The sequence below is a fragment of the Cydia fagiglandana genome, chromosome 3, assembly GCF_963556715.1.
Source record: "Cydia fagiglandana chromosome 3, ilCydFagi1.1, whole genome shotgun sequence".
Taxonomy (NCBI): domain Eukaryota; kingdom Metazoa; phylum Arthropoda; class Insecta; order Lepidoptera; family Tortricidae; genus Cydia; species Cydia fagiglandana.
Window position 1 is genome coordinate 22,753,891 of NC_085934.1, and position 19,800 is coordinate 22,773,690.

At 38.7% G+C, this 19,800-nt stretch overlaps 1 protein-coding gene across 1 annotated transcript in view; it reads left to right on the top strand.

Moving 5' to 3' along the window:
• LOC134680406 (ADP-ribosylation factor 6) overlaps nucleotides 1-19,800 on the top strand; it is a 113,215-nt gene that overhangs the window by 81,424 nt on the left and 11,991 nt on the right. The window contains exon 3 of the mRNA XM_063539540.1: nucleotides 18,749-18,854. Within this exon, the coding sequence (XP_063395610.1) occupies nucleotides 18,773-18,854 (82 nt within the window). The 5' untranslated portion in view covers nucleotides 18,749-18,772. The remainder of the gene's footprint in view (nucleotides 1-18,748; nucleotides 18,855-19,800) is intronic.

A 19,800-nucleotide genomic window follows, 5' to 3' on the forward strand; every position in this document is an offset into this window, starting at 1 on the left:
ATATCTAACTTCTCGCAAGACTGTCATCATTATGTAGTTCATTAACCGGACTAAAAATAGAGCAACAGTTGTCTATCCGCAAAAACGCCAGTTTTCCTCTTGCAGTTTTTGCAAGTTACAGTTACGTAAGACTTCGTGAATGTTATCTTTGATGCATTGCATGAAAGCTAAATCTTCCGCCTGTCTTAATAAGTACGGGAAATTGTTAAGAACTAAGAACTGTATGTGAGGAATGACTTTATTTTAAAGTTGAATGTATATTCATCGAAATTAATGTAAAAACTTTGATAGAAGTGTTTCTGGATAACGACAATAGATGGCAGATATACTCGTATAGCGTTACTCGCAAAATAAATATACACTCGGCGTCAAAAAAATCGCACCTCGCCAAAAATTAGTTTCAAGCAAATATAGCTCTTATCTACTGCATTGTACCCTGTCAATATTGGTATCATTTGAAAGCGCAATTAATGAACTTTAAAAAGATAAATCGTTATTATTCGTAAAAACAACCATCGCCGAACATAGGCGTTTTGTTTAAAAAGAGATCCAATTTTAATCGGTCCGTTGTTGTGCAATCCGGGACGGGTATAAAATGGAGGATAAAGGTTAGTTATGGTTTATTCGTTCTCCAGAGGTCACTGAGGTTACTAATGAACCGTTACAGCAAGAAAAAATCCTTGGACATGGATACCAGGCCAGAAGGAGCAGCTCAAGAGGTGGCACTGCTGCAAACAAGACTATGGCAGTAAGAAGTTGCTGAAAGATTTAACATAAGCGGTTTCCGAGTCCGTCGAGTCTTGCTGGGGTTCCAGGTGACTGGTGGTTACATCAGGAGGCCTGGACCTGGAAGACAACACTGCTCTTCCGCTAGAGACAACCGGTACATTGTATCGAACTCTTTGCAGAACCGTTTCTCCCAGGCTGTTGAGCTGCAGCAGCAGCTTCAAGCAGCTCAAAAAACAGCAGTAAGCATCTCTACGATCGGAAGAAAGCCGGAAGAGAAGAGGATGTTGACCCGTAGAGCTGCTACAGGCCCCCAATTAAAGGAATAGCATCGACTAGCCAGGAGGCAATTTTGCCGACTGCACGAAGATTGGACGTTTGAACAATAGAGGAATGTCCTCTTTTCCGACGAGACGAGGGTGTGCCTTTACACCACCGACAGGTGCAGGGGGGTGTATAGGAGGCAGGGAGAGCAATTAACGCAAGCCTGCACTGAAGAAACCGTCTGCTAAGGGGACGGATCTCGCATGTTGTGGGGCAGCATTTCGATCGACGAGTAAACTGATCTCCTGTGCATTTCCCGCACTGAAGGTGGTCACTGACAGGGATCCCTTACTGCTCGGCGTTACATAACGGTGTTCTTGGAGGAGCATGTGATCCCATATGATGGTTTTGTTGGACCCGACTTCCAGTTTATGCATGAGAACGCCCTCTGTCACACTGCGTTGTTTGTGTAAGACTAACTGTGGAAGGTTGGGAATTGGGATCATCGTAATGGAGTGGCCAGCAAGGAGCCCTGACCTGAACCCAATCGAACATCACTAGGATCAGCTAAACCGGCGGGTTCGGTCGCCTGATCCTGCTCCTGCCACTCTCGACAGGCTTCAAAATGCCATTATTGAGGAGTGGAACAACTTTCCTCAAAAACGCATCGTGGCACTCATGACAGTCATGACTGATCACATGGAAGCTACTCGGAGGGCAAGAGGAGGCAGCACAAGGTTTTAAGTTTAGTTTTAAGTTTGTTTTTTCTGTATCTGTTGATTTTGTAGTAGTTTTATTCGTTAACCTGAATACACGTCGATTCGTTTTTCCTTAAAATTTTCTTTTTGTATGGGGTAGATCGTCCATTTTACGACATTTTCCATTAGAGGATTTCATAACCTTTCAAATAAGGTCCCATAGTCTTTTCTTGCCTTATATAATATAAGGTTTAAAACCGCTTGAAAGAAAAAAGTTAGGATGTGCGATTTTTTTGACGCTGAGTGTACATACATAAGCCATCGTAGCGTTTAAACTACCATGGAGTGTCAGTCGATTTGTTTTAATATGAGACATGTGACATGTTTGAGTTTTACAAACGTTTTATTTGTTCATTCATAAACTCATTTCATTTAGTTCTTTGCTTTTATCTCACACTTTTAATCTTGTATATATTCGATATCCTTCTTTATACTCGACCCAATGAAATTCCACCAGCAAATTACTTACGTCAACACGCGACTTCCTTACGCATTCGATAATTTCTCCAACCTTCCCCTAGCCCTAATAAATCTCGGCCAGCTATCTGGGATGACAGTAGAAGGGACGAAACCATAAAAAATCGCCCTGCATTGCGTTAAACCATGCTTGATTTGGTGAGGGGGATTATACAATCTGTTTACTAATAGACTAATAGTTCTGCAAATTATTGAATAATCGCCATACAAGTCCAAGGTATAGAGGTATTCTGGCAGTGGTTTATACCTAGACTACATAGAAACTGCAGAGATATCGCGGTTACGTCGACTTACATCATAAATATTGTCACTCGCTCGCTTGCCCTGGCGTGTGAATCAATAAGATAAGCGTTGAAATCATAAGGTGCCATCGACATGGGCGATTTACCGGGTGTGGCCTGTAACACGACCAAATAATTAAAACATAGATTGTACTCCTCAATCGGTGACACTATAATTCAACAACTTTTAAAAATTATGAAGTATTAGACTCGCTATTTTTCATACAAAAACAAAATAAATAATTATTATCTTCAATGGACGCCATCGGCACGCCATTTCATTGTGATTGACGTTACTTGTCACGCCTTAAACATATCAAAATTCGCAATACATTGCGTCTTAGAATAAACTTTAAAGTGTATTAAAAATCAAACCACAAGTTATTTTTAAAAGTCGCTGAACAAATGTTGGTCAGTATGAGGAGTACAGCCTACCGTTTAATTTTTTGCTCATATTAAAAGCCACACCCGGTATAATTGCAACCTTATAGCAATGACGCCTTATTCACAACTGACTATAAGTGTAACCTTTTGCTTGAAAACGACATTAATGGTGATGATACATGCTCTTGTAATCTTGATATTGACCTTGAACTTCTTGATAGAGGAAACCGCTCTATATGGAGATTTTATGAATGACAGAGAAACATGTTAGGCGTGATATAGTTCTCAAACGCATAGCAATCTGACTCTTGTCGGTAATTTTTCGTGACGCCAAATCCAGAGGTTTTGTAAAGCATGACAAGTAATCTATGGCGCATGACAAGTAAGCATGACACAACTATGACAATTAATAATAAAATAACGCCGCATCCTAGATAAATGAACCTGATATACACAATTTTTTTTTCTTTGACTTAGCTCTCTATTTTTATCCTTTTAATCTTTTATTCGAGCATTCAACTTGTTCGAAAGATACATTTAACTTGATAATTCTGGTGTCAAATTACATCTAAAATTAGGAATTAAACACACCAATATCCTGCAGCTAATTGAAACCACGTGTCCCGTTTCCGTTCGATTTGGACTGTCTACGCTTGTTAGTATGATTCACGCCTTACTTTTATTGTCAAGGCCTAGCGTGCGTTGTTAGTTTATTTCTCTTTGACATGCAAGTTTTAGTAGCACAATACAACCTAATACTTGTAATAGTTTATTTTAATGCCGATTGATGGTTATGATGAAATAAACATCATCGAATGATGACGTTTTCTCATTTATTGGAGGCCAGCGAAGCCTGTTTATCTATTCCGTCTCGTGGTGACCCTATTCAAAATCCAATCTGTAAAACGATTGATTTCATGTCCCACAAATTGCACAATGTTCTCCACATTGCCCGGTCTTCGGCATCCTCAGGATTGAAATTGTTCTTTTCCATATCCAATATCACGACGTCTAGCCAGCGCTTTTTACCTTGTACCTACATCAAATCTATTATATTATAATAAATAACAATGCTTAGTCATTTTAGGTAAATGTCCTAGTAAATTACAACCAATTTCAATGACTAGGTATCCAGTTTGAGAACTCACCTTTCTTGATGTTAAGATAGAAGCAACTATGAATTAAAACTAAACTTCAAACAATATTAAGCAAAGTTCTCCAAGTCTAAACCTTTGATGAAATAAGGTCTTATCTAAACTGGCAATAAGGATGTATCTGAATCCAAGACCTGTCAAATAAAATAAGACCTTATCTTAAGGAAATAAAGTACAATCTTTATACGGTCTTAGGAAGGTAGGCTTGTTTTGTTAAGCAGAAGTCAACTTTAGTCTTTAACATAAGCAAGGGCTTACTGTGTTATGCAAATGTTTTAGGTTACGGTAGAGAATAAATTGAGAATCTAATTAGGGGTTTGAATAATTTAGCACTTAGTTGCTTACAAATCATGTTTAATTTTCTTCTTAAACCTATTGAGTGTAGAAACAAGTTAGCCGTAGGGTACATATACTAAATGACTATACTATTGTTATTGTTGCAATTTTTTAGATCTTTACTGCCCGATTCGAACTTTAAGATACGTCAATTAATAGATCTAGAAACGATAGGGATTAGATGTCTCAGTGTCAAAAGTCACGTTTTTGTTTGAAGAAACGTCACATTTGTCAGTAACATCTGATCCATATCGTTTCTAGACCTGACGTATCAAGTACGAATCGGGCCGTTTGCCTTATTTAAACGCTTTTTGAATTAATCAGCTTCCTACAAAAATTGGTAAGTATAAATCAATGATTTTCACATCACCTATTCGGAAAAGAGCTTCATCACATCTCTTCCTCGTCATCGGATAAGGGCTTGTTCTTCCCTACTAAGAGACCATCTGAACCTTATACTTCAAGCAATAAGGTTTACGAATGATACTAATCTCAGTACATCAACACGCCTAACAAGATGCCGTTAGGCGGTCACGGGCCGCAGTTTTTTTCTCGCTAACCAACTAAGTCGTTGACTATGATTCGTGCCGGTTGGGCTTGATTTCACTTTGCGGCTTAGCTACAAATGTGTTTCATCTAAAAATAGAAGAAAGTACTATGACAAGGTGAACAAGGTACTCATACAAAATCAGGTATCTATTTATCCAGACTGATCGTCCAAACTAAGTGAGAGGTGTGTTAGTCTTAGCCCAACGGCTATTTTTGGCTTTCTTCGTGCGATTAGGCGCCCTCTCTATCATATATTTTCCGCACGAAATTCAAATTATTGTAATATGAATTATTAATAATACCAGACTGCCTGTTTATTGTAACCAATTATTATGCTCAACTATCATAGTCTACAGACAATTTATAAACGCATTTGGCACGCCGCTGCATTTCGTCGACGCATTGCCAACGTCTATATCCCTACACACAAATCCCTACACAATCCCACCATCTTTATACTACTCTTAAATGACCATTCTTAGATCTTATGTCTTTGGAATAAGGTTTAAGAATTGTTTTAGTTTACAATATAAGAAACAGTGCGTAGTCCTTTCTTCAAAAAGATCGTAAGTCTCATTATCTTCCTGCAGAGTTACGCCGTGTTGAAAAATATTCTATGGTGCGTTGTAGCCATTGTGGCGCCGTAGTTTCTCATCTGCGGAGGGAATAAAACAGGCTATTTGCTGATTAAAACTTACTTCCTTAGTCTAAGTTTTCCTTGGGTTTTGGACTTGAATGGATATTTCATTATTTGTCATGAATGAGCTGCATTTTAGACACAGCATTTTATGGCTACCAATATTCCTGTTATTATAAACTAAGTACGTATTTTTTATTCTAATGGTTTTAAACCGATTGTCTTGGCGATTGACGCGCTTAAGATCGCTCAAAGCATGAGCGATCTTAAAGATCGTATATAAGATCAAAACCTTAAAAAGTTGTTAAGACTGAATAGGACTCGCGTAATGTAAAGTTCTGTAATCAATCGTTTTTTTTTCATTAACTAGATGTGATGCGTCACGGAACCTATCCACTTATCCGCCGAAGCCTCTAGCGTGCATCTAGAATCAAGTCGAGATGAATGGATTCTCGATTGGCTCCGATCCAAACGATCCAATATCCGTGGGCGGTACTAACGGCAAATTGACTGACCAGCGTCGAACCTTAGTATCTTGGTAATAAGGTTTAGGAAATATGAAATGACGGCGGAGATGGGTCGGAGGGTGCCTACGTAATACTCATCATTTACTGTCTATGAATTTACTGGTATAAGCTTAAAACCTACAACTACGAGGGTGGTGGGTGGTAATTGACATAGGATCTTTTAGAGTTAAGCATAATTAATAGGCGGAGATTAAAGTTCTAATCAAATTATTGCTACTAAAATTAGATTAGTTATTAAAATAAACGTTAGCTAAAATTTTCAAATGCCAAGAACCCTCAAAACAAAGAACTATTATTTTCCAATACACCATTACCAGTTGGAGTTTGTGGTATTTACTTATGTTCACAATACACCCTTTATACTTTTTGACTTATCCACTTATAACTCTAAGACTAGTTAGCCGAATTGAAATCCGATAACCAAGGCTTATTTTTCACACCGAAAACATGTTTTTTTTTCGAAAGATACGAGTGTTACTATAGTCAGGAGTTCTAATCTCTTCTTGGTCTGTGGCTGTTGTGCGGAAAAGATGATAATTTGTACCGTTTCTCTAATTATTACCTAATACGTACTTCACGCTCCTCTAAGCATCTTCCTAAGCCTCTTAGGGGGGCACTTCCCACTTGTTGAGAATTCCTTGATTTCCTAGTGTTGCTCTCAATCTAAATCAGCATTGAACTATTTTTATCTCCATCTATTTTTAATTTGCCGAGAAAGGGAAATGGCGTGGAAATGGTTGTCGCCCTGGGCGGTGACCTGACGGAAATAAAAGGGTGACCCCCGCTGGGGGTCTCGCCCTGCCAGTACTTGTACCGCGGAATACCGCCTTCGGCCATATTACAATTAAGTACGAAAACCGGGCAAGTGCGAGTCGGACTCGCGCACGAAGGGCTCCGTACCATAAAGCAAAAAAAAAACGGAAAAAAATGCAAAAAGAAAACGGTCACCCATCCAAGTACTGACCACGCCCGACGTTGCTTAACTTTGGTCAAAAATCACGTTTGCTGTATGGGAGCCCCACTTAAATCTTTATTTTATTCTGTTTTTAGTATTTGTTGTTATAGCGGCAACAGAAATACATCATCTGTGAAAATTTCAACTGTCTAGCTATCACGGTTCGTGAGATACAGCCTGGTGACAGACAGACGGACAGACGGACGGACGGACGGACAGCGAAGTCTTAGTAATAGGGTCCCGTTTTACCCTTTGGGTACGGAACCCTAAAAAATATACCAACCAAGATCTATTTGACTTCATTTTGTGCGACAACTTATTGACCGACGAGCGCGAAGCGTCTCCGTTTCAGTTTGGCCAAAAATGCTTTCGTAATATGTCAACTGGCTGTTCTCCGTAACAGGGCCCGATTCTCAGCCGATTCTCGTGAAATTTTGAGAGCAGTTTCTCAGGGGCTCGCCCTTGAAGTACTTGTAAAATAGGCACCCTAACAAAGGCGTGCTAACCCTTTACAATATGTTCCAACGGTTCTTAATAGATATAGATATCACTTACTTCAACACCTCACAGCTGGTTTCATTATCTCTATCTCAGATCGTATGTAAAACATGCAGGTTTGAAGATCACGCATCACGCTTGCGTTTCTTGAAGACTACCATGTCATAACATAACGCATCATTACCCCTAAAATTAATCACCTATAAGTAATATCTGCGTGACTATAAATTAGTGTGTTTTCAACGTTTTTGCCATTTGTTAAACCATTGATAATTAACGTTTTTTTTATTGACTCGTGCGTAATAATCTGTGCGATAAACGCACCATTTGACTCTTGCAATTTTGCTGGATATGAGAATGAAGCTATAATTATAAACTAATATTATACTCGTATTTAGGTAGGTGCACGCGTCAAACGCATTTATTTCGGACCAGTAGGGCTACCGCCATTGCCGAAAATCGTCAATTGCAGGGATTTTTCTGTCACTCTAATTACGCCCTCATTGGATTTTGCGAATTTCGGTTTTCGCGATAGCCGCCCAGACATTATCAGCATTAGACGTGTGCGCCGCGCCGGCGCGCCGCCGCCGCCGGGCTTTTTGACCACGCCGCCGCCGCCGATAAATGATCGGCGTGAAATCGGCGTGACCTTGAGTGTTGTTAATTAGCTATTTCAAGCTGGTTTTTGGATTACAATATGATTTTTTTGTATTATTTATGACACTGTTGTCAAATATACGTCAATTATTAATTGAATGAAAATAAATAGCCAATTGCAGAAACTATTTGACACACCAATTAAAGTAACTGAGTTATCCTAAGTATTCACCGTCAACTGTTAACGAACGAATGAAGACTGCTAGTGCTGCTTGGACAGCTAGAAGAACAAACCCCTCCATTCTCAAAGAGCTCTATATCGCCACTCATCTCTTCCCAACATGCCATGGGTTAGCCCTTAGATTCTTCGGAAATATTATCCAACGCATGATGTGGAGAAACACATGAGTTTAAGCCGAATGAATGGCAAACGTGCTCGAGTTAGAGCATGTGTGATGTGAGATAGTCGAACGTTATGAAATGAAGAGGTCGGCTTGCAGCAGTCTGCACCGTACAGTCCATACGGCTTATGACCGCACGAAATGGAGACAAATTACATGTGGTCGAGAGCCTCAGCAATGAGAACACGAGAAAGAAGATACGTCTCAGAGAGCCTGGTGCTTGTACGACAAAAAAACCATTAAAAAGAAGCCATAGGAGTCCACTATGTCTAGCAAATGTCAAGGATATGTGGAGTTCTGTTTTGTTAAAGTACATACGTCATTTTTAATCGGATAAGCCATGGAAAGCTGGACAATACGGAGAGTTACAAATCGGATCGAAGGTCATTGGGACCAGGTAACCTCTTAATGCAAGCCAATTACTAGGGAAATCAAGTGATTATACCTATCTTATATTCATTTACAAACCCTATTTTACTCGCAGCATATTCAAACTATACGTAGCATGACTGACCAGCAACCTGCATTGATCAAATTTTCAAGAAAAACAACAAATTAATGATTTTTCTTAAGAAACCTGAAAGTCAAGGTCACGCCGATTTCACGCCGAAAACACGCCGCCGCCGCCGATTTTTTGGCAAACGCCGCCGCCGATCATTTTTTAATCGGCGCACACGTCTAATCAGCATTCTGACATTAGGCAGGTACTTTTAATTGTTTTCATTACTATTAAATTAACATCGTTGTAATATACAGTAGAGTCCGGTTATAACGACACTCAAGGGACCGCTGATATTACGTCGTACTAACCGGACGTCGCACTAAACAAACTGCCAATTCAAACATATTTTTTAAACAAAATAGTTACATCATTTTGTATTAATAATACATATGCGATAATCAAAGAAAAATAAAACATTTCAATTAAAATACTTATTTACGTTAGTATTACAACACTTTGTCTTCAATGGAGAGACTTTTGTATGTTTAGAAGAAGGTAATTTTGTAGGCAACGCGTAAGACTCATGATCTGCAAATTACTCGAATCCCGTAAAATAAAAAGTCATAATTCTTGAGAATCTAATCTAGATGACAATCGTACATCGACAATCAAAAGAGTAAAAACACATTTCAATTTTCACTCAAGCTTTTATCGCTGACTGTGTACCTACTTATGTTTCAACAAGCAACTTATTGCCAATTCTTACAAATTGAGTCAATTCTTACAAACTTAAACTCAATTAGGATGCGTTTTGTCACACAGTTACTAGGGCCACCTCCTGAGTCCATCATCAGATCAGCTGGAAGGTACACAAATATTGCATTGTCACCCAACTAAGATAATTGTGTATATGAAGTTTAAGCTCAATTAAATAATGGGATATAGGTTTTATTTTGTTTGCATGATTACGAAAAGTCGCATGATTATTTCATCTTGCTGCATGCGTATAGGCAAAGGGGGGAGAGGAGTTGAGTGCGCGGGACGGAGTAAGTTTCTTACCAACAATTTATTTGTAAAAACTACGTCGCTCGTCGTTGTTACCGGACTTGACAGACGGATTTTGTGTCAATTTCCGTCGTTAAAAGCGGTCGGTCGTTATAAGCGGAGTCGTTCTAAACGCGGTTGTACTTTCATGGTAGCTTGTACTAAAACCAAACAAGTGCCTATACTTACGTCGCTATAAGCGGTTGGTTTTTATAAGCGAAGTCGTACTAACCGGACTCTACTGTAAATTATTTTAAATGTTATAAAATAGCATATTACATACCCAGAGCAGCTAAGAAATGTCTCAGAGAGAGAGGGGACTTTCTCATTTTACTGGCCGAGGTATGTGTATACTATTTTTGTTTTCGATGGAGCCGGAAAGCGGCAACCTCGTATAGCGCAGCCGAAAATTGACGCTTTCCGCGGGGATAACAGAAAATAACTTCCCTTCTGGTTTCATTATATAATAATATTTGCTAAGACTGCGACGACTTCTTATATCTTAATCCTAACTACTCTGAATTCAAAACACTAGCACTTTAACAATGTACCTAAGTTTATTATTCCAGTTGTCCTTAAGTCCTATAAGCCTAGTTAGAGTAGTTAGTGTTCAGAGTTCTGAACTTCGCTAGTTCGTAACTGGTTAATGGTTTAGTAATTGTGACGGCAGACCAACGACAAAACGTCGTAGTATGTGTGGTTGTCAAGTGACGTTATGACGTTCTAACGTACAGTGACGTAGTAAAGTTACGTCATCTGAACTCGGTATCATCGGTGCAGTGCGAGTTTATACTGAAAATAGTTGGTATTCTGTGTGCATACCGTTGACATTGTAAATGTACGACTATTGTACATTGGGTTATTAAGAAAACTCATTGTGGTATTACGTGATTAAAACTACCACAGTTGTATAACCGACTGCCCTCAAAGCAATTAGCATTCAGGCAGCTGTTTGCAGCCGCCCAAGTACACTAAAAAAAAGGTTATGGGCCTGGCTGGTAAGGCAGAGAAGTGTTGCCTCTTCAATGTTTTAATGTACACCCTTGCAAGGTTGAGTATTATACCTATAGGTGCCTATGAAAAAAGCTAATGTAGCGAGAACCCGTAAAAGAAAATTTTATACAATTGTATATATTTCATATATCAACCCTCAAAGGCAGAAACATTTAAAACACATTTTCGCAATAATACCTATTACTTACTTTGTACTTATACAACTTCACGATTTAATTACCAAACTAAACGTTCCCTAATAGTTGCCTCGGACTTCGATAAATCTGAAATTACTACACCGAATATGACTGAAATAGTACAGACCTACATTGTTCGCTGCCATTGACTCCTTGAATCACGAGAAATAATTAACATGCCGAACTGAAATCAATAACGGAGCTATTTTCGGTGATCGTTACGCACGATGCGTCAGATTACGTTAGCTAATTTAACTGAATGAGGTGTTGAACAGATGTAAATCAGCTAATACACGATAACACTAAGCAGTGTTTGCAAAACACGCAGTCATAGTCTAGGAGGCGGAAAACCGAAGCGAATCGCGGTGCTGCTTTTGAGATAATGCAAAAATGATAATTTTGTAATTTTAAAATTCCAGATCACAAGTTATAATTCTTCTGCATATTTACCGCGACTTGCTCCTTGTCTTGAAAGCTTAGTCTCTGGCCTAAAGGAGTCTTCGAACTTTAAGAATCGGTCATTTTATTACTCGAAACGTATCCTACTTGCATAAATACTTAAGTACTTACGAACGAAATACACGTGCGAAAAATGTTAAAATGAGACGAAATTGACATCAACATGTTGGAATTGGCTTCCTAATATCAAGTTCGTCTTCTTAGTTGGCTCAGTCAAAGGTCTTTGATGAGTCGATTCTAAAAGTTACCAATTCGAGCTTTGAGTCAAAAGCAGAACAAATGAATGAATAGGACGCTGAGAACCTCATTAACTATTCCACGTTCCGTTCCAAAATAGAGCGAGACACATTAAAGATTGTTACTATCAACAGCACCAGACCATTATTAGCCCTTATGTCTTCGCGATAAGGTTCACAATTTGTCAGCTGCTTAAGTAAAAGATCGATGTCAAATATCCGATACATTTGCGGTTATAAAACAGGGCTTTTACGGCGTGACGCGGGGCCATAAAAGGTGAAACGAGGTACTGGCGCCTTGAATTGGGTCGGATAAGGTTGACATGCTTTAATGAAAGCGAAGTATTAATACATACCTATACCAAAAGTATTTATACATACAAGCATATGTATCTGGGGGCAAGGCCGTCCCCCCGCCAAGACAAGACAAAGGGCAAAAGTCTGTGCATATGTTTTCTCAGCAAATGAAATACTTATTAGGTACAAGTGGCGAAGCGTCATACATAGGCAGAGCCGACTTGTTTCACTGTTTTAAATCCTGTAAAATAGTTTACTCAAATCAGGCAAATCATCGGGAGTTGTATGGAATTGGAATTTCTGTCACTGGTAATTTCAATTTTAGCTTAGTTACTACTCGTGCACTGAGAGAAAAATCATCACCAGGAATTAAAAAACAGTTCTGTACTGGGGGAAAAAATGAAGTTTTAGTAATAATTATGGACGTTTCACTATTTCTGTAAAGTTTATTTATTTCTACAAACAGCTCAGTAATCCCAAATATAACTTCAACAAACAGATAATAGAAATTGCAAGAACTTAATAGAAATTGCAAAAGTCAATTTGTTCCTATTAGTTAACTCTCCTTGTCCCCGGATTAAGTTTATTTTTGTAATTCTAAGTGTATTTTTGTTGTACTTTTCTCTCAGTGTGGCCGCGGTAGGCCCAAACGGAGATGGCGAGATGACCTAGACAGCTTTCTGAACAACCGGCCGAAGGATGCACCAAATCGGGAGTCGTCGAAATTAAGGGGAGAAGCGAGGCCTTTGCCCAGCACTGGGACACTCAAATAGGCTAGGAAAAAAAATACTCCATTGACAGTAATCTTTTAATAATCTAACACATCAATCAAAATACCTCAGGCATTTTCAAATTTGATTTTCATCCAAGAAATTCATCTCTCATCCTAAAGCAATCTTGAATGCCAGCTTTCTTAGTCCAACCAATCGAGCCGATTCCATGTATTACAGTTTTCCACTTTAGTCTTCCGTCTATATTTAGACGAGTGAAGTATCTGGGGCGGCGATGACGAGTACTCCAGTCGACTAGGCGTGGGGAAATTCATTCATTCATTCATTTCATTTATTTCGAGTAACGAGGCCTCATAATCACAATAATATATAATTAAATTAAAATTACATTAAACAAAATAAATAACATTAACATACACTATTCTAAATACTACGCACAACACAACGAAAATTATTTTAAAACATGCCGGTCGCAACAATGCCGCATGTAGGGGCAGTCGACTCTGTCGGCAATCATGGCCAGGACGGCATTGGGGCTAGCTCGCAAATGAAAATTATGGGGAAGTGGACTACTGTCATTAAGTATCTTTTCCGATTTATTACCTGTAATTTATCTTATCAATAAAATATGAGTATGAGTATTATATGTACCTCTCGTGTCGAATTATGGCCCTTATGCCAGTTAATTTTAACATGGAGTAACTGTCAAGTAGTATTATGTTTGTAAGGTTGAAAAACATCTTTTTCGATATCTAGACATATGATACTCTAGTTCAGGGCTCTCAAACCCCGGCTCGCGGGCCAAATCTGGCCCGCCGTCACCCAAAGCGTCCGGCCCGCGGGAGCCAGGCTCCAGGGATTCAGCCCTAACATAACGAATTTTTAAACGCAACGACTCGTCACTCGTTGATCGGACTAAAGGTAGGCGTGGATCGTGGGATGTTTAGACAATGGAGGATTTCCTTATTGGTAATTATTTCTAGGTGTGACATAGTTATGTTGTCGCTCGAGCTGTATGCATTTTATGTAACAATTGATAATAGGTAATATTGTTATCTTTTTAACCTTGTTTAAGGTAAATAATTTTATAAAGCATACTAGTATTAGCAGTAACCCACCCCCACCCACCTGACCCACCCACTAGCACAGGCTTCAGTATTTTTAGGCTGTCACTGCACACTATGTTTTTAAACGCTGGATCGGACAATTTTCTTTATGCTATGTTGTAAGATTGAAGAATCTCGTTTCATTTCAATAACCTCAACTTTCATTCAATTCTCGGTGAGAAGATCAGATAGCATTGCCAGTAACTTTCATAATTTCCCGTTTATTATTAGAGTCTAATAATTAGGCAGCTATCCCGACCCTTTGAAATGTATTAAGATAAAAAGTGATGGATTCCAACCATCCATCTCTTTGTTGAAACTTGAAAGTAATTATATCTAAGAGAACCAGGCGTTGTAATGTAATAATTATATTATGACAAACCCCGAAACGCTCAACATTTTCGTAGGCGTGTGCCAGTGGCGTGCCTACGGTTTCGGAGTAAGGCAAGCCGAAAGATATGTTTTCGTAATAAATGTCCAATCTCACTTTGAACTCAAATGAAGAATGAATGAATTTGCTAGCGTAAGTATCGCAGCGAGCTATCAAAGCGCACAGGGTATACTAAGGTACCTACTACTATACTAGATAGAAAATTTACAAACATATCAGAGGTCCTACCTTCTTTCTAGGTTACTCTAATTACGCCTTAATTGGAGTAAACCAACAATCCTTGTTTTGTAAACGGCTGTACAACATTTTCTCTTAATGCGACTGACTTTTCTGAGAATACACAAGTCGAGTGTTGGTTTTGGCGCTGACATGATATCCCGTTTTTCTACAAAGTTTAACGATTTTACCTTGCCTTCGTTGAGTAATATGTGGACGCATCTCATACCGTCACAAGGAACAACTTCATCAATTGTTAACACTTATAAACGTCACAACAAACGAACAAATCCACATTCACTACTTAATTCAAATTCACTTCAATAAATTAAGCTTTCGTTACTTCCGACTCGACTAAATAATAATACACATGAAGTAAACGCGTGCCCGTGCGAACTTATGCAGCTAACTTCACACCAAAAGCCGGGCTTAAATCGCCTTATAAAATTGCTATACATACCAACAAATAGTTACATCGTTCTATGGCGGTTTCTAGGCTAAGAACGCCTAGAGCGGGACGAAAAAGCAAGCCCGGTTGCAAGCCAACGAGTGCGAGCAGGATAGCTAGAACATTCTACGCCTGATTTCTTTCGCGCGGCCGAGGCGCCACCACGGAAAAAATTTACAACACGCTGGCGCCGCGGTCCGCGCGCTGTTGCTTGAATTATATAATACGGGTTCATTTCATTTGGCGCGCGGTTTAAAAATAATCTATATTAATTATTGATCTTATCACTCCGTAATTTCGGTAAGGCAAGCCCGGCTTTTGGGCTTGTATGGAAGTACCGCCACTGGCGTGTGCTACTAAATATACCCTTGTTATTTGCTAATGAAAATGTAATTGGTTATTACGAACGAATAAACAACATGTATTTCTAGCTAATGAAAAACACACAGTCTACTGAATATCGTCTCTTTGAAGCAAATATTCCAATATTTTCCTTATATTTAAAAGGATACACTTCGTAGTCACCATTTTTCTCTGGATATTGACATTATGGAAAATGTTTTAACATATTTTGATGTATATTAACCATGCCATGCCTTCGTATTACTGCTCAATATGCTTTATAAGATTATTTGCCATAAGGTTAAAAAGATAACAATTTTAGGAAACTATTGTCACAATTGTTACGTGAAATGCATACAGTTCGAGCTACAACATTACTATGTCACACCAAGTCCAAGTACCTACTACTTCAGTAGGACCCGGCATTATGCTGAGTGTTCACCTTTTTCAGTGTAGGTATAGTTACAGTGTACAAGTTAGTTATAAGTGTTTTTTTTTTCCTTTCTTTCTGTGTATGTACCTATTGTATAACTGTGTACTTATACTGAAATAAATGGTATTCTATTCTATTCTATTCTATAATTACCAATAAGGAAAGCCTCCTTTGTCTAAACATATTAGCTTATGCCCCTATATGTTTGACTTTTATCGAGCGAAAAACAGATTTTATACAAAATTTTAAATGCTCCTAATTCTTATAATAATTAAAGATTCGAAAAAATTAATAAATAGGGGCGTAACTGTGGTTAATATTATTATTATTACGTATACAACAAACAGGTGACAAAATATTTTTAACGATGTTAATATCCAGAGAGGAAAATGAGAACTATACGATTGTATGAAAAGGCGATTTTGCGCGGCCGCGTTGTATCCTCTTCATCATTCCTAAGATCCCAAGAATCCCAAGATACTTCTCAAACGGGTCGACCGTGTCAATTGCCTTACGTCAATAAATTATACCAATAAGGATAACAACGTCGTATTTAAATAAAATTCTCATATTAACTTACGACATTTTGTGTTTGAACGGTAGCATATTGGGCCAAGGCCTGTGAAATATGTTAACAGCTCCTAATATGAACACTTGCCATAAGCGATCTATTGGGGATAACGAAGTGTACTTTAGGTTGTGAATTGAATAGTGTGTTAGATAAATAATTTGGGACTTGTGTGGGAGTTTCACACCTTGATGTAAAATGAGACCTTAATGTTTGCTTTGGCTGTATATTCTGTTCTACCGCTGGCGTATGACAGTTTTCATTCTTATTTGACCGAGCGAATCGACAATTTATGGTTTACTTGATAGACTTTGACGTCTTGTTATTCCCCAGTTCCCCACCAAGCCTGGTGGGCAACAATGAACTCAATCAAATTACGTAGGTAGTTTTTTTTACATATTGTCAGCATTGTTGAAACGTGTTTTGAATTTTCTTCTTTCTGTCCTTCTAAGGCGCACGCCTGTTGCGATTCGCAAGTATAGGTACTTTTTACTCTTTTAGTTACAACGTGATATATCTAAATGTAACCCTAGTCGAATGAATCGATGCAGAGGAAGAGACAGTGAAACACTTAATGTATGAATGTCACGCCCTAGCCAGACAAATAATGAAGGACTTTGGAGCAGGATATCTGGAACCAAAGGACTTTAAAACGCTACCCATGAGCTCCATCATCCGACACATAGATATGGTGGGAAAAGCTCTTGAGTAGCTGACGGATCTTCTCTAGGGGGTAACTGCACAAAAGATCCCTATGGGTCGAAGTGTATCCGCAAGGGCCCCCGAAAACAATAAGATAAGATAAGATACCCTAGTCGAATACAATGTGAAACTACGCAGCGTACAGCGTCATCTCATTACCAAGGCCTATAACATAGCGCTCCGTAGCAATAAACTAATAAACTATGCCTACACGTCACAAGGGCTCACAAAATGAGTTTTCCACGCGAGCCATCACTGTGAACTGTTGCAATCTCATCAACTCCCGACACGTGATGCAAATTAACCTGCACTTTCCGCACAAGCGCATCCGATATTAGTTTCTCAATACTCGTAGAATGCTCCTCGATAAAGTGGTATATTATGACCTGTATTCATCGTAATTTATGTAGGGTTTAAGGTTGAAACTCTAACATCACATCAAATTTGCAAATAGAACTTCACCACGGTCAGTGCAGCGGCCTAAACCCCTTTTCTATGATGCTCCACTCGGCTGACGGTTTTTCGTGAATCCGTTGGGTTTCATTAATTATAAAGCAGCATCAAAACCCAGGAGACATACTGACATGCACGTTATTCCTAACTACCTCATCTATGGCATTAGAAAGCACCTAGAAAATAAGTGGAAAGCGGCAGATCGATGGAAGCCGGGACCAAGTTTAACGAGATAAGTTGGAATTAGCCGGCCGGTTTAATGTACCTAATGATTTCCCGGTCTTCCGAGACAATATAGGTAATACCTACAGAAAAAACCGGACAAGTGCGAATCGGACTCGCCCACCGAGGGTTCCGTACTTTTTAATATTTGTTTGTTATAGCGGCAACAGAATAATACATCATCTGTGAAAATTTCAACTGCCTAGCTCTAGCTATCACGGTTCGTGAGATGCAGCCTGGTGACAGACGGACGGACAGCGAAGTCTTAGTAATAGGGTCCCGTTTTACACTTTGGGTACGGAACTCTAAAAATTAGGTTTCTAAGTCAACATGATATTTTTTTTCCGGTTATAAAAATAATACTTCATTCTACTTATATAAAAAGTACAAACTTACTGTCTACTCTAATTACAGATTACAGATACATTACATTACAGTGTCACTAACGTATAATAAGTAATCATACCTCCTTATTTGAAAAGTAACACGATGCCATTATCGGTTGATCTTATTTATAATAACAAAACTTCCGTGAGACACAGACATATTAAATATATTAAGAACGGGTCACTCGCGTTTTTGAAGTCGAAAATGCTCGACATGTTTCACTCCGTACCAAGGAGTGTCATCAGGAGCTTGCGTTTACTCGTTGAAAAAGTTAGTTGTAACGGTACTAGGGAATGCAAATCGGTTATTTTTTGTATGGAAATAATCGGTTATTAACCGAAACCGCGGTTATTTCCATACAAAAAATAACCGATTTGCATTCCTTAAACGGTACCCATATTGAAATCCCCAAATCGTATTTAAATCTTCAATTCACAGAAAACGAAAGTGCAACTTCTTTAGATTTATTGAACATAAACGAAGTTTTGGTAAAGAGACTTGTTTAGTTTATTAATGTTCCCTTTTATCTAATTCCAGTTGAGCGGCTGAGGCGAACACAAGATGGGGAAGCTACTATCAAAGATCTTCGGCAACAAGGAGATGAGGATACTCATGTTGGGGCTCGACGCAGCTGGGAAGACTAGTATCCTTTACAGAAACTAACGTACATCACACTGATTTAAACTTTCACGATTATTAAACATTATCTAACTTAAATACGCGATTAAGTCCCGTTGTGCAGTTTGATAACTAACGTACTTGCCCTAAAACTAATCTTAAAATGAACGCCCCTTCACTAGGGTTTCCCGCTCCGCTAGAGTAAAACTCACGCTTGAGGCCTTAATATTAAGCTCAGCTACTTTACGTTAATCGCCGAAGGCGCTCAAACCTTTAATAGTTAGGAAAGCTTAATGCTCGGGCGAATCACTTCTCAGGAAAAATAGCCCATTTTATTAGCCTCGAGCCAGTAAAGACATTATTTGGTAGGCTTATTCGCTTCGTCTTAGTCAGATTCAACATAATTTGCTTAATGCCACGTATTGTAGCGTAGGGCCTAAGATTAAAACTCGTTCTAAAAAGTTTCAAAGTTCCTTAACTTATTTAGGGTTTTGTTTCGTTCATATAGTATTTTTAGCTTTCGGAGGGCGTGAGAATAAATAAAATTATATATATGCCTAACATTTCTGACTAAGTTACCCAAAAAAGGCCTTTGGCATAAAATCACTATTTATTTCTATTCAGGAGCATTCCACGGGCTGTCCCGTACAAACGCATTTTATTTCCTGTGTTGCGACTTTTTTTTCGGCATTTAAAGCAATCGATTATTTTTCTGTGCATATTTTTGACTATTTGTCATAAAAAAAAGAAACTCCTATACCTGCAAATCTTCAGAAAATTCGCGTTTGTACGGGACAAACGGTAGACGATTTCATGGAATGCCCCTTCAGCGTTTGAAAGCGATCCTTGTAAAATCGGCTTAACTTTACTTCAAGCCCTTTTCTAAAGAAATCGTTTTAACCGAACCTCTATGTATCGTACCTAATCCTTCTTTTCTTTACACACATTCACCACTCGCGTGCTGGCCTGGC